Here is a 24180-nt window from a genome sequence, read left to right as displayed (position 1 = left end):
CGATCATCATCTTATACACCTCCATATCACTTATACATCACATCTGGTGATGTCATTGAAAAAGTAAAAATTAATTGACTTGACAGTTACCCCTTAACATTAAGGACAACAAACAAGAAATATAGTGTATGTCAGCCAACAAGCATAAAGACTACCAATCAAATCCAACTCTAAAGTTATTTTGTACTTACTGGGAAATAAAATAAATGCGAATGCGCGATAAATACTTGACAATTATATATATCTCAGTACACAGTTTTGGTAAGATATGGAATAGTTATAGGACTGATAAAAGAGAAAGGTTCAAAGCCGCTGACAAGTTGGAGAAAAGTCTCGGATGGGAGGAGCAGCCCCGCCCCGCGTTAGTGCGCGCGCTCCGGTTAAATAGTGAGGATGCCGAGCTCCGCTTACTCGGTGTCTTCCCACTGTGTGCAGGCGCGTGTCTCTTCTCCTGGACATTTACATCCGGACTCTCCTACAGAGCCAGTCTCCAGTAAGTCTTCGGGACGAACATCGGTTTTCTTGTGTTTGAAGATTTAAGTTTACATAGAGCTTAAATAAATGGAGGTTTGGTATCCTGCGATGTGCATGTGGTTTAAAGTCGTAGTACCCGCCGTAATGAATGCTAAAGTACAATGATCGTTGAGGCAATAAATACCGGACAGGAATAGTTCGTCATGGTAGAAAGCAATTCGGAACAGAACTAATAATTGATATTAGTAACTGATATATGGATAGTTAAAAGTTATAATGTACAGTATATATAGCGATCAACACTGTTCACATAGAGGGACGCAGGGAACAACCATCATTAACCAGGTTGGTACAGCGAGAGTGTGCAGTCTATCCTGCAGAAGTAACGGTTTATCGATTACAAGCATAGTAAGCACAGGTGCTCGTATAGCGTTCATTTAAGAGTGTGAGCCGGAGAAGGTTTTATCTCTGACAAGTCTGGTTAAAGTAAATCCAAAATTAACGTGTACTCGGTATAGCGTAGAGACGCACTTCATGTCCTTGGCATTAGATCTGAGAAACTCCAAATAAGTTTATTCTTTAAAACCTATCCGATTTAGGCAACGTGACCTCAGATTAACTCTATGGGAATGGAATTTAAATGTACTCTGTGTACACAATAGAAATAAGTTAGTGCTAATAATAAATTAGCATTCATTACCCACGCAACGGAGAAAAGGGGGGGGGGGTGGTGAGGTAAGCAAGGAAAGGCGGAATTGAAACAATGCCCAGAGTGGTTAGATGGAGCAGAATTTTCTGCATCCAGTTTTTCAGTGCAGTCTGTGCGATCGTCTTTCACGCGAGGTGAAAATGGTAAACATTTATTTTTAAAAGTGCCTTGGTTTGAAACTGCCCATATCCAATCAAGTTGATGCACCTTACTAGACTGACATCAATACTTCAAGGGATAGGAAGAATTAGGTTTAAATTATAACTGAAGCGTGGATCCGCAATTTGTTATGCTGCAAATAATCTGTCGGCAATTGAGTTTATTTAACTCGTTGTGTTGCGGACTTTCGTTTACGTTGTACTTGCTCAGTGCTCCTACAAACGTTGTAGGTTGTACAAGAATTCCTGGGTACTGGGGATTTCAAATCCAGTCAAAGGGCTGGATTAAGTCAGCAACGAGTTGTTAATTATTGTAACATAGAAAACAGTAAAGCGACCATGACATTGAAGTTGAACAGCCTTCGGAAAGCTATATTAACTGCTCAGGGAGCCTATCCTTATTTGATTAAAATGCCACTTGTTTAGCGGTTTGACGTGAGTCTCCAGCATCCCATTGCATTATTCCCTAAAAGGCGTTCAGTTCGATTTGTTTGCAGCTCGCCACTGTTACGTTTCTCAACAATCACTAGTTTGTAGAAACATAACCATACATGGTAACGAACGGCGTGGAGGTATGGTTTATAATCTATATCATTCAGATCACGGGATTTAAATATTTAAAGTTCCGCTGATGCACCAAGTCAAGCCTGTGACAGCCAAGGGAACACCTCGGAACCCCACGCGCCTTTAAAAGGTGCAGTTAAGATCAAATGAGGCATGAACTCCGCTTTCCCAGCATATCTGGCTCACCCTGTTTGATCATGTCAGATATTACTCATATATTCTCAGTACTCAGTGGTTTCTTGGTGTACTTTATTTTATTTGTTCCTAATTTGCGAGGGTGAGCGTTACTGAAGCAGAATATCTTCAAAACGGGGATTAGTGTCAGAATAATGTTGCTGGACAATTCCCAGTTTTGAGAGATTTCAAGCACTCAATTGCACTAAGTCTTTGGTAGATTTCCATCTCCTTCGCATGCTGCTTGTTGAGAAAGTTGGATCGAATTCAGCAGATTCCAGAACACAGATTCTCGTATCTTACCTCACTCATAATTGCTCCTTGGTGACAGAATTGTTCACACACACGCTTTTCTGTAATACTTGGTTATGCACCTATAGCTTTTGATTTTCGAATAATGCAATTACATCGCTACTTTTGGTTTGTACATTATATAACTGACGTGGAAACACCGACCTAACATCGTAAAACGCCCTTCAGTCGGCAGTCCCGCATTAAGTTGGCTGCACACCTCCAGCCCAGGACCTAGCATTTCAGCAGACTGTCAAATTTCACACAGCATCTTTGAAAGAAAATAGTTTACTTCCATTTATCCACTGAACAGACACAGAGCGCCGCTGAAAGCAGAATTCCACACTGCGCAAACATAACTGTATTGTGAATGATTTTACTTTTTTAAAAATCGGAATACAGCGCTAAGTAGACCCTTCCGAGCGTTCGAGCCACGCTGCCCGGCAGTCCCCCTATTTAATCCTAGGCTAAACACGGGTCAATTTACAATGACCAATTCACAATTCACCTACCAACCAGTAGTCTTTGGACTGTGGGAGGAACCTGGAACACCCAGAGGAAACCCACGGGGCCACGGAGAGAACGTACAAACTCCTTACTGGCAGCAACCGGCATCTGGTCTTGCAATGATGTGATTGGTTATATATCGAGTTGCCTGAGCACTTAGAACATAGAACAGAACAACTCAGGAACAGGCGTTTGTGCTGAACACAACTAAACTCTTCCTCCTGCTCATGATCCATTAACCCTCTATTCTCTGCATATGTTTGTGTCTATCTAAAAGCCTGTGAAGTACGTCCAAGGGCTCTGCTTCCATCACTATCACCACTAACAGTCACAACTGCCCTTTAAACACCAATCAAAAGGTATTTTCTTATTCCATTTAAAAATGCTCCCTCCAAAGAAATATAAGGTAAGAAAAAATAAGCACAGAAACTTCAATTATATTGTCATTAACTAATTTATTACCCATTCCTAAATATGCTTAATGAAGGCAAGCTCACAAAGTCAAGACCACATGTGAGTGGCAGGCAAATCAGATGTGGCAACCATTTGTTGTCCTTAGGTGAAGTCCATGTAAGGGAGATTATGTCAAAAGTCTTAGAAAGTGCTTGCTTTGTTGAATATGCACATTGCAGCCTAGGTTGAAGTGATGGATGAGATGCCAAGCGCACCTTTATCTTGCATGATGATCAGTTTCTTGAGCATTGTTGGAACTCGGGTAGGCAGATGAAACTTCAATCACAAAGCTGTTTTGAACCATTTGCTTTTGTGACTGAGGTGAATCGTGAGTCACAGATTATCCTGCCCTTAACCTGCTTTAGTAGACTGATACCTTATATGGCTGGCTTCAAGTCAATGCTCATCACTTAAGTCTAATAATGAAAAATTACAGATAGTGGAAATCTGAACTAAAACAAGAAAATGCCTGAGACACAAACATTGCTCCATCCCCCTCCCCACCTTTTTGTACCAGCTCTTTCTTTCCATTCCCAATGAAGGGTCTCAAACAGAAGTATGCAGTCCATTTCCCTCATTAAATGCTGCCTGACTCATTGAGTTCCTCCAGCATCTTGTGTGTTGCTCGAGGAAATGCTGGAGATAGCTGCCAGCTCAGGCTGAATGCACAGATAGGAGGCAGAGTCAACATTTCAGCCAATGTCTTTTCATCAGAATTTTCTTTTTGCACCAAAGTTGCCCGACCCCTGAAATATTGTCAGTAGAGAACTTGACAATGGTTGAATTACAGGGGGAGATCAGAGACTTTCTTGTTGGAATTGAACATTGTGTGGAATTTGTGAGGTAAAAGTGTAACTTAGTATTTATCATCACCAGCTGACATTTTGTTTGGGCCTTGCATATAGGCACAGATTGTTTCACCATCTGAGGAATAGTTCGTAAAAGCAAACACCTGGAGCAAAAGTTTACACTTCTGATTTTATGCAACAGAAAATTGTTGATAGAGTACCTGAAAGTCAATGACCCTGAGGAAAACCTGCAATGATGAGAGCTGATTAACTTCAATAATCAGCAGGAGGTATTCAAAATGGATTCACTGAAGTTACACTAAGGATTATTGCTACAAGTATTGAGGAGAGGCAGGAAAAACTAAGGTCTTTTAGTTACACATGAATGATTAAAACACACATTACTTATCCTGTGTTTGAGGAATATTTACAGATTATAAAGAATGTTGGACAAAATATGCAACTATGGTTTAAGTATCACAGGCTGGATCTGTACATTTTAAATATATGCTGTCCCAGATGAAGGGTCTTGGTCCAAAATTTCAACTGTTTACTCTGTTCCATAGATGCTGCCTGGCCTGCTGAGTTCCTCCAGCGTTTTGTGTGTGTTGCCTGGATTTCCAGCATCTGCAGATTTTCTCATCCTTAAACATCAAATATATTCTGCACAAGCAAGAGTTAATTTATCAAGAGATCAACAATTCCTGTAGCATAAAGGGATCATTTGAGTCAGAACTCTGTTGGAAACACACTATTTTCCATTAAATAAGCAGTAAAACTCTGCATGCATTTTCTTGTTGCCTGTGTTGGCCCCATCATGGATTAGTTTATCAAAATGCTAAAGTGAAGTTTAACAGGTCAAGTCACAACAGAGAGCTGAAATCATATGGGAAAAAGTCAAGCAAAAATAATTGTGACCATATGCATTAGGCAGTGTCCATAGATATGTATGGTATATGAGAGAGAGATTTAAAACTCTGTACACTACACCTACATTTGTAACCAAGCAAATACTATTGATTTTGTCCAACCATATACAATGACTTCATTTTCAGTTACACAGCAATTCTGATATGTATTCTATAGAATCAATGTTAATTTTTGTTCATTTATGTGGGTGTCCTTGGCAAGGTTGGCACTTAATGCCTGCCTTAAATTGCCTTTGAGAATTTGGTGGCGAGCAGCCTTCATTGGCCAGTATAATTCATCTGAAGGCAGAGTTTCAAACTTAATATCAAGAAACAAATGCATGATATTTATTTACAGAAACTATACATTCTGTAAAAATGCGATTGCATTCCAAAAACATACAAATTCATCAAACGACGTTGGCTGTGTGATACAATTTTTTACGTTATTCAGTTACTTAACCCAGCAGACACCACCATAAGACCAAGGCTTTTGGCTTGCAAAACAAACCTCTTAAAGAATCACATTTGAGTTTGCACAGCCAATTAGTAAAGGACAATAAATTCTATTTTGAGTTTTTTTCAAATCCGAGCACTTTATTTTTGCACCTGCTTACCAAGCATCTTATTGCCCTCTAAATTACACAATAGTGTATCAGTACAATAAAAAATTGGTACTTTTAAATATTTTTCTTGTTATTTTAGAAGCACTGTTAGCATTTTAAGATTAAGTAGGCTAAGAGTAGGAAGCTTATGCCGTCATTACACAACCATTGCTCTAATTTTCCATTTGGCACTGGTGTGGCCACCATACTCTTGATAACATAATAGGCATTCTTTTAAGCAGGACACAAATATATAAAATATTCAAAATACTTGGGAGACAAAATGAATTGTGGTGTCATAACATTACAGAGATTGATCTGAGACTAATTTGAAAGCCGACAAGTTCAACCCAGAATTATACTGTTTGCTTCACTGAAACAAATCAGGTGAAAAATCCCACTGTTATAACCTAAGTTGTTTTTGCCAGATTAAGAGCAAGGTTGTGAAGAAAATAAATAATAATTAAATTACTCTTATACAGTCCTATGGTTAGGTTTTAAATCCTGGAATAATATGAAAATAACTTCTTTTGTTTTTGCAGGTCATTAGGTCATAATGGCTCAGAAATCCAGCACCCAGGCTGGAGATGCTGATGCCTTCCTCTTTGTGGACAAAAGCTTATGCAGTACACTAGCTCAGGCTGACTGGGCGGCTAAGAAATTAGTCTGGGTGCCTTCAGATCGCAATGGCTTCGAAGCTGCAAGCGTCAAGGATGAAAAGGGGGATGAAGTTGTGGTTGAATTGATGGAAAATGGAAAGAAAGTTACATATAACAAAGATGATATCCAGAAGATGAATCCCCCGAAGTTCTCTAAAGTAGAGGACATGGCCGAACTGACTTGCCTGAATGAAGCTTCAGTGCTGCATAATCTGAGGGAACGCTACTTCTCAGGACTTATTTATGTGAGTAAGCCATTCACTTACACTGGGTACTTCACAATACCATGGAATGTCCCTTCAAGTTCCAATCAAATATTAGAAATGGCATGTCAAAACTGACAAGGGAATGAAGATGGATAATTCCAAATTTAAAATTGTAGTGGGTTTGAAAAGAAATCTAAATCAAATTAAATCTAAGTCTCAATTCTAACAATGATGTTAATTCTTCTGTGTTTGGCATTCCAACAATCTCAGCACTGAATTTAACACCCTTTCATGTCATTTAATTGAATTCATAAAGCATTTTATTAGTGCATACAAAACATGGTTCCACAAAATAAAATCCAACTCATTGGTTAGGCAGCAGTGAGCCTATTAATTATACCATATGTAAAGGAACTGAGCTATTCACTAAAGAACAGATGTTTTCCTCAGCCCATGACAATCATAGAGCTGTACAGCAGAGAAATGGATTCTTCAGTCCAACCAATCTGTTACTGTGATGCCTGTCTACACTAATCCTGCCTTAGATCTTTCCACTCCTTTCCTTTCCAAATGCTTTTAAAATATTTTATTGGTATTGGCCTTCACTGCCTCTTCTGGCAGCTCATTCAGATACCCAATACCCTTAAGCTAGAAAACTAACCCCCACTACTACAATCTGCCTCTGATCACCAAGCCAATTTTGTTTCAGTTTCCTAATCAAAAGCTCAGTCAATCAGATCCCATGAGTTTTAAGCTCTGGACCGGCCTACTGTGGAGGACCAGGCTAAATCCTTGCTAAATCCATGTAAGTTTCATCTACTACGCTGCTTCAATTTTCTGAGTGATTTCCTCAGGACACTCAGCCAGATTTCCCCCGCACAAGACAATGCTTACCACTACTAAGCAGTCAATGCCTTTGCAAGGGAACTTACAACCTACTTCTTAGAGACATTTTTCCAACAGTTTCTCAACTATTGATGTAAGGGTCACTGGACAGCAGTTTCCTGGGTTATTCTTACTACTCTTTCTGAATAAGGAAACAATTTGTACTATCCTTCAATCTTGCAGCCAAGGCTAACAAAGATGTAAAACTCTCCATCAAACCCAAACAATCTATTTTCTTGTTTTCCTTAGCATCTTGCAATAGATCTGACTAGGGCCTAGGGATTTAATGTGTCCCAATGTCTTTAACACTTCCTCCCTCCTGAAACTAATGTGTTCCAGAATAGTTGTGTATTCTTTCCACTAATTCGCCACATTCCCCATCATTCTCCACATTAGTGAATACCAATGAAGAAGTATTGTCATCTTTGCAACCCTATCTATATTTTTTCTCTCTCTTACACATATAAATAAATCCCTACTTGACTTCCAGCTTGCTTCTTCATGTTTGGTTTTCCTTCATCCCACATCCTGATGAACAAACAATTTGTAAGCACCAAGCTTGCCGTACCTGGCTACCTAGTTCCACGCAATCAGACATGTAAAAAACAAAACTAAAAAAAAAGACATGTAAAAAACAGTAACTCACTACCACTGGGGGCTTATGCCCCAAGTGAAACTCCAAGTTCAAACAGAATTACTGGGCATGTACAATGCAAGGTTTCAGCAGAAGCTATGGTTCTTTGTATTATCAGGGTGTAATTAATTAAGACTTGCAAAAACACATCTGAAGCATTCTGTACATTTTTCCTTCCTAACCTAAAAAATGATGTACTTACCTTTTGAGTTACGTACTTAAGTTTGATGAGATTGATTCCAACAATGATAGAGCTGAGGAAAGATTAGTCAAATTTGTCGATATTAGAAGGATGAGGAATGAACTGATTGAAATTACAGGATTTTTATGACTAAGAAGTTGATGCAAAACTCTTTTTCTAGCTGAAGTCTAGAACTAGGATGCCCAGTCTCAAGACAATAGTTTACCAGTCTGCACAGAGAGGAGAAGAGATTCTCAGTTAACAGTTGTAAATCTTTGTAACTCTTTACCCTGGTGGGCTTTGGGTGTTCAGTACATGAGAATGTCAGGTATTTTGGCACTAATTAGATCAACTGAAATGGAGTTTGGGTAAGAAGGTAATGATGCAGAAGGTCTAACTAAAGGGTGGAGAATACTTAAAGATGGTACTCCTACTCCAGCTCCTTATTTGACCCTTACCTATGTTGCCTTGACTGTCAACTTGCCTAAACTAAACTTGTAGTAATGCTTAGGGTACACTTGCCTATAGTTTATAGTTCCTCCTCTACGTACTGATATCCAAAACCAAAGAGCAGGGGTTTCTCCAATTTGCATGTTGTTTGTAGATTAGTCATCAACCCTGGTCATCACAGAACATCCGCAAGGTTTCATGGTTTCCTTCATGTTGAGCAGAGACTACAGAATTCTGATAAACTTCCTCTTATGTCTACAGTGTAGTTCAGTATCCTGTTTACTTTGCTAATTGCTGCTTTGCAAAACTTAAGCATGCTAAACGCTAAAATAACAAATTTAATCTGCTTCAAACTCATTTTAAGATGCTGTTCCCTCAGAGGGAACGTAGTCCATAAACCCACAGGCAAACAATCTCCACAAATATCTGCTGGTGATCTCTGCCAGATGTTATGCCTTGAGGGGTTAATTGATTTGAATGCCTTTGAGGACACGGAGGAAAGTAATAAAATGATTTGTTTGTGGCCTCACTTCAATATCCTTTTAATCAAACCAGCTTGGGGAAGATTAGAGATATGCTACAAGTCAGAGGGTTACAATAACCAGTCCATTGCACACGAAGTTTACCTTTCATGCTATTTTTTCCCCAGCATTTCTATATATTCTCTACTGAAGTTGCAGGAATGACTTTGAGTCCCAATAGAAATCTAAACTTTAAGTATCAGAGACCATTAAACCCTGCTTCCATTTCTCACACTGTAACTTTATAAAACTTCTGGCTATGTCATTTAATTAATCCATGGATCAAATTAAATCTGATTTTACTATCATCCCTTGAATACCTTTTGAAAGAAAAGGATGGTAAGGTGCATTTTTAAAATGAACAGTATACTAACATTTTCTGTCTTGAACTTGCTAAAAAGGTGGCAAACAGCTTTGAAGCTTGTCCATTCATCAAGAAAAGTTAACTCAAAACAGTACCAAAACTGGAGGGTTATATGGGAGTGTTGCGTTAAATTGTGTTAAGAAGTTGGCACAAAATCATGGGCTGAAGTGCCTATACTGTGCTGTGCTGTTCTATGTTCTATGGTCTAAACCAGGGTTCCCAAGCTTTTTTTATGCCATGGACCAATACCATTAAGCAAGAGGTCCATAGACCCCAGGTTGGGAACCCCTGCAAAAACCATTGTTTCATATGCACCCTGAAATCTTAGTTTACATGCTAAGATTTCTATTAGCTTTGGAATCAGTTTCCTTCAGCTTTTTAATTAGTTTTATTAATTAGCAGTTCCAGGAAAGTACATTTCCAAATGCAATGTGGTTAACCTTTAACTGGATTCTGAAATGACTCAACATATCACTCAGATATCACCTCCTTCATTCAAACACGAGAAGGATAAACTCAAACGAATCAGAAACTCAGGACAACACAGGTAGAAGTGACCAGACACAGTCTTCAAGGTACAGGTACCACCTTCTCCCCAAAGGTACATTCCACCACATGATTGGGCACTGCATTTTGCTAAATGGGATAAACTCAGAACAGATCTGGCTGGTCATCCGGACATCGACAAGCCTCTGTGGATCATCATCCCATCAGCTACAGAAACGTACACCACTCTGTTCCCTTTTTATCCTCGGTTATTGTGGAGAGGCCTGCTTAAAGCTCAAGAGCTAAATCAATAAAATCTCTTCAAATATCAAAAAGGCTCAAGGTTCTACCAAAGATTTTGAGTCAAAAGGTCAAATGCCTTGGCAGGACTAATTAAAAATAAGAACAAAGACTTTAACATTCTCTCAGCCTCTCTGAGTAGCAGCTGTGAATGCAGGAGGTTGTGTGTTTTACTGACATTTTGATAACCTAATAAATTGAAGCTACATACAGTGGTTATCTAGTTGTATTGAGATAAGAATCAATGAGTCTGCACTAAGATATATCCAGTGGTATCTAGGACCTCAACAACAGGCAGAAGAGTTAGTTATTACTGTGGTAATAGATAACCAGAAATCTACTGTAGGTTGAGACAGAAATAGCTGCATGAAGAATCTTGGTCCTCAAACTCAGGTGGAGAAGTAAGTTTTTGTATGAACAATCAGGAGCAATCATTCCACAATTCTTTTTCTTTCAACAATATTTTTATTGGGTTTTTTTAAATAAAGAGAACATAGTGTAAAGGAGAATTGTACAGTGCATAACAAATGTAACAAATGTACAATTTACATCATGAAAGAGATGCACCGATAGTAGAAACATTATCACCCCACCCCTCCCAGTCCCCAACTCGGAGTCATCAATGCATTGGCAAAAAGAGTTAAACAGAACCTTTGTCCCCACAGAGCTGCATTGGTATAGAGAAGGTGTATTTTTCTAATACATAGGCTGTTGTATGATAACAAATCTGAGTCCGAAGAGTTTTACCGGAAAATGCAGGAGCTCAGGGGTTTATGTACTGAGGAAAGGGAGAAAGAATGGGCCTTTAGTCTGGCTTGAAATTTTGAAAATATTCAAGAAAGGGTCCCCACACCTTTTGGAACTTTATTTCTGATTGAGGATTGAGTAGTGGATCTTCTCAATGTGTAGACTGGACATGATGTCCCTGAGCCACTGAGCGTGGGTGGGTGAGGCAGCATCCCTCCACTTGAGCAAAACTGTGTGCCTGGCCAACAGAGAGGCAAAAGACAGTGTGCGGCGTTTAGTCAGACTTAGGTGTGTGCCCCCTCTCTGGAGGTGTCAAAAAGGGCAATCAAAGGGTAAGGTTCCAGAATGTAATTAAGTATTTGGGATAGAGTTCGGAAGACATCTTCATTCCACAATTCTTTGTATCTAATTAGATTAGTACCACTAACTAGGATGCTGCAGAATTGGTGAATTGGCCAATGGAGATGAAACTATGGCAACCAGCTACAATATGGCTGATATGTGTTGGATCTAGACTGGACTATCAATATGGAACCATTTCATTGGCGAGGAATAGACCGAATAAGAGAGAGTCAAATCTTAGAAACAGGAGTTGATTCATTCCCCAATCCTGAAACAGTATGACAACTTGGGAATGTAGAGGGATCCTAGGACTAATAATCACAGGGATTGATGGGGAGGGGGGAGCTCAGAGCAAAAGGAGTCACAAGTCTGACTGAGATTAGTCACCTCATGGATGAAGTATACTACGCACGGTGTGATTGCTTCTACATTCTCTCTGCAATTATTTTCACCAGTTGTGAGTGATGAGTCTCTGAGAGTAGTGGGAATTCAGCATAACAACTGGATGTAGCAAACACTATAGGAAAGTGTAATATTCTGGCTATAGTACTGAATTTGTTATGCCTCTAATTTGTTTCAGCATGGTTACAACACTGGCATCTTCCTGACAATCTGGAAAATGCCCAAATATATCCTAAAAGAAGGATAAATCAACCTCACCCCCATCCATTCAGTCCACTCTCAATTATCAACAAAGTGATAGAAGGTGTTGTCAAATGGTACACACTCACCAATAACTTGGTCACCAAGATTTCAAGATTTTCAAGATCAACTTGGTTCCAGACCTCATCACAGAGGCTGAATTCTAGAGGCAAAGTGAGTGTGACTCCCCTTGACCTTGAGTAGTAGTGGAATGAAAAATCATTGAGGTGCCCTGATGAAACTGAAGTCAGTGGGCTTCAACACTACAATGTTTGAAATTACAGTATATGTTGCACAATGGAAGATAGTGATGATTGTTGGGGGGGAGGGGTGGGTGGCAACCATCCCAACCCCACGACAGCACCGGAGGAGATCTCCAGGGCAGGGTTGTACAATCAACCATCTTTAAGTGCAGATCGAAGTCTGGGTATCCTGCAGTGTGTGACTCATATCTTGTCAGCCCAAAGACTTTCTACCATCTCCAGGGCACATCATGAGCTAGATGGAATTGAGTCAATTGATGTGTAGAAATTCAACCATGCTCGAGAAAATAAATACCATTCCAGCCACAGAACACTGATAGACAACCTGTCTACCATCCTAAAATTCACTCCTTCCGGAATGGTTACATGCCTAGGCCACTCCAGTAACAGTTCCCAAACCTATGATCTTAAGGATAAGGACAGCAGGTACATGGGAACGGTTCTGCCTTCAGCTGCACACTATTCCGACTTGAAATTATAGTGCTTTTCCTGAACTGAAACTGACTCCAAATGGGAGTACCTTCACTCAATTACTGCGGTACGTGAAGCAGCTTCTTGACATGTACTTTTAGAAATGGGTAATAAGTACTGATTTTTGGCAGTAATGCCCATGTCATAAAAAAATAATTTAAAATACTAAAGGGAACCCAAAAGCAGTAATGTCATCCCCATTCACAAAACAGTAAACTATTGTTGGAACATTATATCTAATTTTGCATGCCCTGCTCAAGGAAGAATAGGAAGAGATTTGGGAAAGGGTGCAGAGCAGGATGGAGAGTTTGAAGAAACTCTGATTATTATTCTTAGTGTAGGAAAAATTAACAGGAGATTTAGCAGGCATGTTCAAAGTTATAATGGCTTTTGGCAAATAGAATGGAAATTTTTTTATTTGTGGGGGCAACCAGAGGACACCGATTTAAATCAACTGGCAAGCGCCCCATAGAAGAGAAAGACAGATATTTCTTTACACGCTTTTTGTTATGGTCAAAGATTATTACCCATAATGGAGATGAAATTTAATAACTTAAAAATGTTTAAAGTGCTTTGTGTAACTATTAAATTGATTGGATAACTCTTTCAAAAAGCAGACACAATTGGCTAAATCTTTCCTATATTTAAGATACTAACTTATCCCCTACTTTACAACAGTGACTTCACTTCATTAACTATTAAGTATTGAAAACTGCCTTATAAGTACAAGTCCTATCTATTCTTTACATCACATTACTTTCGTACATCTGGCAGTTCCACAGAATTTCCAGTCTTTACAGTGATTCATTGAAACAACTAACTATTACAGACATTTTTTTACAATTGAGTAGTCTGTTTTATCTATTAAAGATTAGTGTGCAATTATACATTTATTGCACTACACTAAGAAACAAAATTGCTTTAAAATATAATTATCTAAGATTACCGGTGCTCATAAAGTGAGATGATGTAAGTTAGTCACAGGGAAAGGCACTGAACCATGTGCATAGAGACTATTATTAAAACTTATTACTGCACTTAAAATGTACTTGTTGATGCCAAACACTTCCCCCAGTGCAAACCTGTCAGTGTTATCATTGGGAAATTTCCAAAAGGATATGGAGCCTATTATAGTAAAGTTCAAGGAATTGGGGAGTAGGAATTCTTCCTGTTATGTGAGGTGATTTTCAGGACTGTGTCGCTGTAATATTAACATTGAAGTACAAATCCAACAGTTAAAATATGCATAAATAAAAATGAGCTACTACTTTAAATAAAATTAAAATCCAAAGTAAGTTCAAAAGAAAGAAACAGACACATCAACTTAGAGGCCATATTCAGATGTTATATTGTTTTGAAGAAATTCAAACTCAGTGTCATGAAAGAAAATGTAGAGCAAAATTCAATTTTTGGTTGCTAACACTAAACATAGCTAAAACTATTGGTCATCTGTTATATTCACCTCCTACCTTTCCTTACATTGACTTCACTGCAATTGAATAATTACAGCTGATATCTGATGTGCTCATACCCACTCAGTGCCAGCAACTGAAAATACAAGTCTCTGCCTGAGCTTCAGTAGAAACAGCATGGACTCGTGTATATGCTACAGTACACAAATCTATCAATTATATATCTAATACACAGTCAATAAGCTGCAGAAAAACATCCATAAGTTGTAATGAAAGGAATTTACAATCATTAATGAACAGTTCTACACAAGCGTTGTCTAATAGAAAACACTGTTTAACCTAGTGTGACTATAGGGTCACTGGTTTAACCATACAGATTAATTTTCATAGAAAACAAATTGGACAGACTACAGGTTTGTGTACATCCCCTTAATAAGTACTTGCTACGATCATTGTGAAAATTTTCAGTCCTTCACTTTCACTAAGTTTGAAATTCTGCAATGAGTTTATCCAACACAGCATATCTTGGTATAACTTATAGGTTTGAGTAGTACAAAAGAATATTGATTTGTACACAAAGATATGCCAAACCACCACCACCCTCTGCCGCTCCTCAGCTTTACATTCAAGATGTGACTGCATATTGTTTCTCTTCACCTTCATGTTCCCTGTTGGAGCTACTTATATTGATTAATTCCTTTTTCTTTGGCTAGTGCGGTTATTCTTATGGAAACTGGCCCCGAGGACAGCTGCCCTCTCTGCAGTTTGCTGTGGTTTCAATGTGGCCGAAGTCTGGTGTATGAACAAATGTTATACGCCATGTTAGCAGATAGCCAGAAAACTAGCCACAAATGTAAAGCACAAAAGATGATCAAAGAAATCTCAAAGGTTGCTTTTAAATTTATCATTTCACAAACCAATAGGAAAAAAGGTTTCTGTATCATGTACGATTAAACATGATTGCATCAGTTTTCACACATCATATTCCACTGCTGTTATAATTTAATTAAATCTAATCAGCACCCTCCTCAAAACTTTCACATCTAGGGTTGTTCATCTGAGGAGTTAATTCTTCCCTTCCAGATGTGGAAATTTTCATTACTATATACAAACATAGGGTATATTTTTACATTTCAGTTCCCAAACACAGCTGGAAACCATCTTAACACATTCTTTGATAGTTCTGAAGGATTGTAATCAAACGAAGAGAAGAATATATAAACAACCCAATACCAGATCTTCTACCCATTGGATAGTGCAAATTTTTCTGAACATACTCTAGTCTTAAAAATGCTGTCTTGAGACTACTTTCCATCATAATTCCAGCATGTTTGTATCAGTAACACCTCCCTCTCTGATGCTCTAAACAGCTTTAATGCATCCTTTGAGGCATGCAACACAACTCCAACCACAAAAGCTGCCCCTCTCCCAGGTGAGCAGCCACTGTCTGTAACAGCAGCAAACATGATAAGGACTCTTCAGAGTGTCAGCTCCCATAAGGCAGCCGGGCCAGACAACATCCCGGGCTGAGTACTTAGGGAGTGTGCACACCAGGTCACTGATGTCTTTATGGACTTCTTCAGTACTTTACTCATCTAGGCTGCTGTCCCCACATGCTTCAAATCAGCCACCATCATCCTGTACCAAAAAACTCTACACCCTCTGAACTAAATGCCTACTGCCCTGCGGCACTGACATCAATCATCATGAAGTGCTCTGAATGGCCCTTATCAAAAACAACATTCCTGCCACTTTGGACACTCACCAGTATGCCAACTGAAAGAACTGGTCTACAATAGATGTCCTGGCATCAGTCAAGGCTCTGATACACCTAGAAAACAAGGACACAGGTCAGAACACTGTTTCTGTATTTCAGTTGGACATTTAATGGTATTGTCCCACAGAACTTGGTTAACAAACTCCTACTCCTCCCATCCCATCATTCTCAACATGGATGCCCCCCCCCCCCCCAGGCTGTGTGCTGAGCCTTTTGGTGTACACACTACTTACACATGGCAGTATGGCCAAACAACTGAATAATCATATTGTCAAGTTTTATGATGACACGACAGTGGTGGAGCTCATCACCAACAATGATGAAACAGCCTACAGAGAGGAGGTAGAAGAGCTTCAGGCCTAGTGCCTGGAAAATGGCCCCTTCCTCGGTATCAACAAGACAAAGGAGATGGTTATTGACATCAGGAAAACCCGCTTACATCCTCCTTTACATCAACGGCACAGCAGTGGAAACTGCAAGTAGTTTAAAAATCCTGGGAGTGCACATCTCACACAATCTCTCATGGTCCCACATTCTAGACAATCAGAAAAGCTCACCAACACCTCTATCTTTATAGGAGGCTGAAGAGCGCTAGACATCAATAGTCATGTCCTTCTACACACGTGCAGTAGAGCACATCCTAACAAGCATCATTACTGCATGGTTTGGACAGGAAGGCTCTACAATGGGTAGTCAAAACCGCACAACGCGCCACAGCACCAGCCTACCCGCCATCGCGGACATGTATACAGAAAGATGTTGGAAAAGGGCCAGTAGCATCATGAAGGATCCCACTCACCCTACTCATGGGCTGTTTGGTCCACTCCAGTCAGGGAGGAGGCTATGTAGCATCCACACCAGACTCAAAATCAGTTACTTTCCCAAGCAGCAAGGCTGATCAACACCTCCACCCTCCACACCCGCAACCACTACTTTATCATTTCCTGTCAGTCAACTTAAGTACAGACACTCCTGTGCCTAGCATCACTTTATGGACATACAATCTGTGTATATAAGTTATCTTATGTATTTATATGTATGGTGTTTTTTAGTTATTGTGTTCTTTATCTTAATGTGTTTTTTTTTAGCTGCAATTGATCTGGAGTAGCAATTATTTTGTTCTCCTTTACTAGAAATGACATTAAACAATCTTGAATTTCTCCTTACACTTTATACTTCAAATATGTGCCAGTGAATAATGAAATTACTGCTATTATTGCAAGACTATATCAATAATTTTCCACTGGGCAATTCACAAGGAGCATCTCTTTGATGACCATTTTTTCAAGGTAAAATGAATTGATCATCTGATTTTATCAAAACTTTGTGACACAGATTTAATTAAAAAATAATGGCTTATAAGAAGGATCACGAAGGATCAAAAGTAAAGAAGTATTTGTGTGACTCTCTTCTGGAATCCTCTAATTTGAAATTTCAAACTGGACTTTGTGGTATCCTTTAACCAACCTCAGATACCAATGCATCAATAAAAAGGCAATGCTCATTGGAATATTAATAAATCCAGTGACGGCACTGAAGTCATCAAGAATCTAATCAGTGGTAATAATTTCAACATTAGGAGTCAGTGAATGTGATTTTGCATTATTAATTCTGATCGGATTTCAGGTAAAATTCCCTTGGAATTACAAAATAGGACTAGTGAATTAGGTTATAACAGCAGGGCTTGAGCTGTATGTTTTAGTATGGAATTGTGCCTATTATGGGGTTACAAGTACAATTTATTATGCAATTAATTAGATGAGTTTATGCTTACAGCTGCCAACAAATATTTTAGAGATTAGACTCTAATTGTATCTGGTTTCAAAAAATGTTCACACAGTGGTAGCAGGAAGTTCCTGTTTCAAAAATAAACTTTATTAATAATATAAACTTGAGAATGTGGTAAATATTTCTAATTCAAATCCTTTAACACAAAAGAGGTAAGACATGGTCAGTACAAAATTTTTTGGTGCATCACTGGAGTAACAGATTCATTTGCACAATACTTCTGTGATTTGAATAGAGTAAACACTGTAATTTACATATCTTGATTTGCAAATCCAACCCAGTCTCACTTGATCTCCAGAAATATCTGTTTCCACCAAGGTAGACCATAAGTGGGACCATCTTTTATTGTTGCCCCATTACCTTAGAATATTGAGAAAATTTATAACCCTTACGGTTAATCCAAAATGAGATAATTTAACTGAGAATAGACTACCAACATCATGGGCACTTTCTGTTTCTATGTTGCCTGTACATTGATTGCTCTTCTGTGAGAAGGAACAAAATTAACATTCACACCTAGAGTTTCTGATAAAGTGCCTTCAGTGATCTTATCATTTCCTGAATCTTGCTTTATTTGTCACTTTGGAGTAAGTTTTCAGTGACTAATTTCATTGGAGGAGTAAACCAGGAGAAGATCAGAGACCCAAACAATATCAATAATATGGGACTTGCTAGGATTGTGTTGGTGAGGCGCTTACACTGTAGGATAAGTTAGCTCTGTGGAGAAGTGAGAACCCATATTCACATAACAGAGTTCATGCAGAGTAAGTAGGCTAAGGGAAGAGAGCTATATCTAGAGAAGACAGGTCAGACATTGTGCCATTTGGTTGTGATGAAATGGGAGGAGTTGTTAGGCAGGGAAGTACAATTGTAGCTTATAAAGAACACTAATATTGGCATCATAAAACCACTCAAGGTGAATTGAGATCTATTTTTATGTAGTTTTTTTTTGGTTTTCTCTGCTCTTTGGCAATCCACTTTAAAAATAATGAATTAGACTTTTATTGTACTCTTGGCATTTATGTGTAAGTCAATCACACCAGGCACTTCCTGCTTCTTCATACTTCAAACCTACATTGCAATCAAACTAATGTAAGAGGAGCCTTACATTATGTGCAGGGAAGATGAAGCTGCATGCCCAAACCACATTTCTCATTCAGAGTAGGGTAGTCTAGATATAGGCAGGATCAAGGCCTTGTGATTATGATAGCTTTCTATTGTAGTTCCAAATAAGGGAGGGAGAGGGATGGGTGAACATGAAAATGTTTATTGTATCTCCCTGAACCAAATTCATATCAGTTTGGTTATTTCATCACTGATTATTGAAAATATATGTCTTTTTGAATAAGAGACAAAGGCAAAGAAGAGAAAATAGAAATAGAAAACTTACAGCACAATACAGGCCCTTCAGCCCACAAAGCTGTGCCAAACAAGTCCTTACCTTAGAAATTTCCTAGGGTTACCCATAGCCCTCTATTCTTCTGAGCTCCATGTACCTGTCCAGGAGTCTGTTAAAAAACCTTATTGTATCCGCCTGCACTACCGTCGCCAGCAGCCCGTTCCACGCATTCACCACTCTCTGCATAAAAAAAAATTACCCCTGACATCTCCTCTATACCTATTTCCAAGCACCTTAAAACTGTGCCCTCTCGTGCTAGCCATTTCAGCCCTGGGAAAAAGCCTCTGACTATCCACAATGATCAAGGCCTCTTATCATCTTATACGCCTCTATCTGGTCACCTCTCATCCTCCATTGCTCCAAGGAAAAAAGGCCGAGTTCACTCAGCCTATTCTCATAAGGCATGCTGTCCAATCCAGGCAACATCCTTGTAAATCTCCCCTACCCCATAGAACCATAGAACACTACAGCACAGTACAGGCCCTTCAGCCCTCCATGTTGTGCCAACCCATATAATCCTTAAAAAAAAGTTCTAAACCCACACTACCCCATAACCTTCCATTTTTCTTTCATCCATGTGCCTGTCCAAGAGGCTCTTAAATACCCCTAATGCTTTAGCCTCCACCACCATCCCTGGCAAGTCATTCCAGGCACTCACAACCCTCTGTGTAAAAAACTTACCCCTGATGTCTCCCCTAAACTTCCCTCTCTTAATTTTGTACATACACCCTCTGGTGTTTGCTATTGGTGCCCTGGGATACAGGTACTGACTATCCACCCTATCTATGCTTCTCATAATCTTGTAGACCTCTATCAAGACCCCTCTCATTCTTCTATGCTCCAAAGAGAAAAGTCCCAGCTCTGCTAACCTTGCTTCATGTGACTTGTTCTCCAAACCAGGCAACATCCTGGTGAATGTCCTCTGCACCTTCTCCATAGCTTCCACATCCTTCCTATAATGAGGTAACTGGAATTGAACGCAATACACTAAGTATGGTCTCACCAGAGATTTGTAGAGTTGCAACATGACCTCCCTACTCTTGAACTCAATCCCACTGTTAATGAAGCCTAGCATCCCATAGGCCTTCTTAACTACCCTATCTGTGCACCTGTGCAGCAACCTTGAGGGATGTATGGATTTGAACCCCAAGGTCCCTTAAGTAACTGACCATTAATCCTGTACTCAGTCTTATGGTTTGTCCTTCCAAAATGCATCACCTCACACTTGTCCGGATTGAACTCCCTCTGCCATTTTTCTGCCCAAATCTGCAGTTTGTCTATATCCTCTTGTAACCTTCTACCACCTACAGTTCCATCCACAGCTCCTCCAATCTTCGTGTCATCTGCAAACTTACTCACCCATCCTTCTGCCTCTACATCCAGGTCACTTACTAAAATCACAAATAGCAGGGGTCCCAGGACAGATCCCTGCGGCACTCCACTAGTCACCAACCTCCAGGTAGAATACTTTCCTTCCACAACTACCCTCTGCTTTCTTCCTTTAAGCCAATTTTTTATCCAAACAACCAAAGTTCCACTTATCCCATGTCTCATGACTTTCTGGATGAGTCTCTCATGAGGGACCTTGTCAAATGCTTTGCTAAAGTCCATGAAGACCACATCCACTGCCCTACCCACATCAATTTCTTTTGTTACCTCGTCAAAAAACTCAATCAGGCTCATGAGGCACGATCTTCCCTTCACAAAGCCATGTTGACTATCCATGAGTAGACTGTTACTTCTCCAAATGCTTGTAGATCCTATCTTTAAGAATCCTTTCCAGTAGTTTGCATACCACCAATGTAAGACTCACCAATATTCACTCAGACATTAATCAGACATTAAAGCTAGTCCTAATTCTAACTACCAAATTATTTATTAAAAAATGAACTAGATTAAAATTGATCCTTAAGCATGTCACAGTTCAGTGATAAAGGTGGCTAAATAGTAACAAGCATCAGATAACAAGTTAGTTAGAAAGAGAGATGTGGCCATGCCATCTGTTGTAATTATAGTTTTGCACGTTTATAACATTCTATTCCGTTTTAGATTCTCTGTGAATCATTTAAGTACATTGGAAAGTAAACAATCTATTGTAGAATCTATCAGCATTCATGTTCTTAACTTGAAATAATATAACAGGATATATTTGAATTTGACATGAATTATCTTGAGCATATTATGTGCCAACAATGTATTGAAGGAATTAGAGGTTTAGGAATTTAGTGAGTCACATACTGAAGACACTTCATTCATTTTATGATTACGGATTCAAAAATTCAATGTATTATCAAAGTACATATTCAGTATACAACCCCGAGATTCATCTTCCCACAGTATTCTGTCTAAACTTTTCTTTTAATTGTCTTCACATGCAACAGGCACCATTTGGCTGTACACATGTTTTGACAAAGAAATAACTGTTTTGAAACAAAATTGACAGGGTGAATGTAAGATTAATTTTATCGGATGACAGCATCCTACATAAAAGTAATTCCAGTACTAAATTACATAGATTTTTGCATTTCTTCATTTTGAATGTTGTCACTTTAAGATCTTTGAATTAACCAATTGTTCTTCATTCTTTTCAGACGTACTCAGGTCTTTTCTGTGTTGTCGTAAATCCATATAAAATGCTTCCCATCTACACTGAGAAGATTGTAGAAATGTACAAAGGGAAGAAGAGGCACGAGATGCCACCACACATCTATGCCATTGCAGACACTGCATACAGGAGCATGCTGCAAGGTAAGGCCGCAACACCACCTTCATCCTGCTTTTTGCCAATAAATTTGATTATCACATAATATCAGAAGACTTTATCGCCCTGTCTGAAATAATAATTGCCCACTCATTAGGATTCAGCCCTTGCCTCCGTTTTCAAACAATTCTTTGAACATCTTCTCGGAATAGGAATTAATTATTTAGGACTGGGATGAGGAAATATATCTTTACTCAGACTTTGGAATTTTTAGCCTGGGACTGTGAATGCTCAGCCAGTAAGTGTAACTAATGCAGAGAGTGACAGATCTTTGCACAATAAGGGAATCGGGATATATGATAATAAAATGGGAAAGCAGAGCTGAAACAGAGGATAGCCATGATCTTATTGAATAGCAGATCATACTTCTACTACTGCTACTGACTTGTATGTCCTCAACTAAGATTAGATTTCTAATTATTGAAGACTTCTAGCTCGATACACTACTGGATTCTTTTAAACAATTCCAGTAACATAAATTTACAAAAACAAAGCCTAACTCGGCAAGGAATATTGATTGCCTTGTAACACACACTTACAGGTATGTAGTTGTTTCTTCCATTTCGATTAAAAGTTACAAAAAGTTTCCTTGGCAACATAGTGCTATTAACTCTTTACAACGTGCATTAACAATTAATGTAAATATTCTCTGATATCCAGTCTGGAATGATAGCTGATTGTATACATAGAGAAATGCCATGAATTACAGGAGTAACAACCTAATATTATTAGTATTCTCTGAAATCCAGGATTATATTACAGCAAGGGTTCCCAATCTTTATGCCACGGACCCCTACCACTCACTGAGAGGTTCATGGATCCCAGGTTGGGAAGCCCATTAAAGTTCATCTAAGTTACTTCCATGCACATAGTAAGCTTAACATGCTCTTAAATTCCAAATTTCTTCAGGAATGAATAAGAGGAATGGATATCAACCATACTTAGGAGAGTTAAGAAAGATAATTAACAGTTTATCTGAAGAAATAGAGATGTGATGCAGGAATTTTATAAAGGAATGCAATAATATAGAGTTCAGAAGTTGAACACAATGTATGTCACTCACTGTGAAGTAAAAGAGAGAGGATTGTGCATTTTACTCCTATTTGATGTGATAAACAGGAAATGCATTCAGTGCTGACACTCAATTCTGGACGAATAGGAAAGTTAGGAAAGATTACTTGTAAGAAATTAAGACAGTCTTCAAACTGATTAATTTATTCTCGTGTAACCTATGCACTTACAATCAGCAGCTGTCTACAGAACACTGCTACTATCTCTTTGTCATTAGAAAGCTTGGGACATAGTCTGGTCATTATTGTTCCAATTTCTGTGGTGTGGTAGAGAAGTCTATTTGCATGTGTTGATGAACTCACTGCGTACACAAGTTATAACAGGGCTAAGATGACTAACACCTAAAGGGGTCAGATCTGTTTTTCATCAGATTGCAGTTTACTGAAAATGTTACTTATTTAAAAGTTTTGGGACAGCCTATGATTTGCAGTTACAGTGAAATCATCCAAATTTTGACCATTGGTTGAAAAAGCCATTTCTTCAGTTGTAATATTTCTTAATACAACGGAAGTGAAAGGTTGAACTGGTATCAATAATACATAGCAAACAGGAGGAAATCTGCAGATGCTGGAAATTCAAACAACAACACACACAAAATGCTGGTAGAAATGTGTCCTACCAGCATTTTGTGTGTGTTGTTGTTTCAATAATACATTGTGCTTTCATTCCTGAAACCTGAGCGCAAATGTATTTAGCAAGTTTATTTAAATGATCATCTTTTGGATGATGAATGAAATGATTGCAGATGATCTCATCTTAATCAAAATAGAATTGAGTGACAGCAATGGTATTATTAAACAGATATCTTTGATTTTCTGTACCATTGTGCTATAATACCATAAGACAGAGGAACAGGCCATTCAGCCCATCTAGTCTGCTCTGCCATTCCATCATGGCTGATTCATTTTCCCTCTCAAACCCATTCCCCTGCTTTCTTCCTGTCACACCCTGATAAATCAAGAACCTATCAACCTCCACCTTAAATATACCCAGTGACTCAACATGCACACCTGTCTGTGGCAGTGAATTCTACAGATTCACCATCCTTTGGTTAAAGAAATTTTTCCTCATCTCTGTTCTAAAGGAAAATCTCACAATCCTGAGTCTGTATCTACTGGTCTTATACTCTCCCACTCTTGGGAATACCTCTCTACATCCACTCTATCTCCGCCTTTCGATATTCAATATGT

The 24180-nt window shown here is 38.8% G+C and overlaps 1 protein-coding gene across 3 annotated transcripts in view; it reads left to right on the top strand.

Annotated features, from left to right (window-relative positions):
* The first annotated feature begins 367 nt into the window (after window positions 1-367).
* myh11b (myosin, heavy chain 11b, smooth muscle) overlaps window positions 368-24180 on the top strand; it is a 139068-nt gene continuing 115255 nt past the window's right edge. For all 3 annotated transcript variants that reach the window (XM_059979349.1, XM_059979348.1, XM_059979350.1), the window contains exons 1-3: window positions 368-493; window positions 6174-6535; window positions 21750-21906. In XM_059979349.1, coding sequence (XP_059835332.1) covers window positions 6188-6535; window positions 21750-21906 — 505 coding nt within the window. In that variant the 5' untranslated portion in view covers window positions 368-493; window positions 6174-6187. The remainder of the gene's footprint in view (window positions 494-6173; window positions 6536-21749; window positions 21907-24180) is intronic.

Source organism: Hypanus sabinus, chromosome 9 (assembly GCF_030144855.1).
Source record: "Hypanus sabinus isolate sHypSab1 chromosome 9, sHypSab1.hap1, whole genome shotgun sequence".
NCBI classification, from domain to species: Eukaryota; Metazoa; Chordata; class Chondrichthyes; order Myliobatiformes; family Dasyatidae; genus Hypanus; species Hypanus sabinus.
This window is presented reverse-complemented; position numbering and strand designations above follow the sequence as displayed.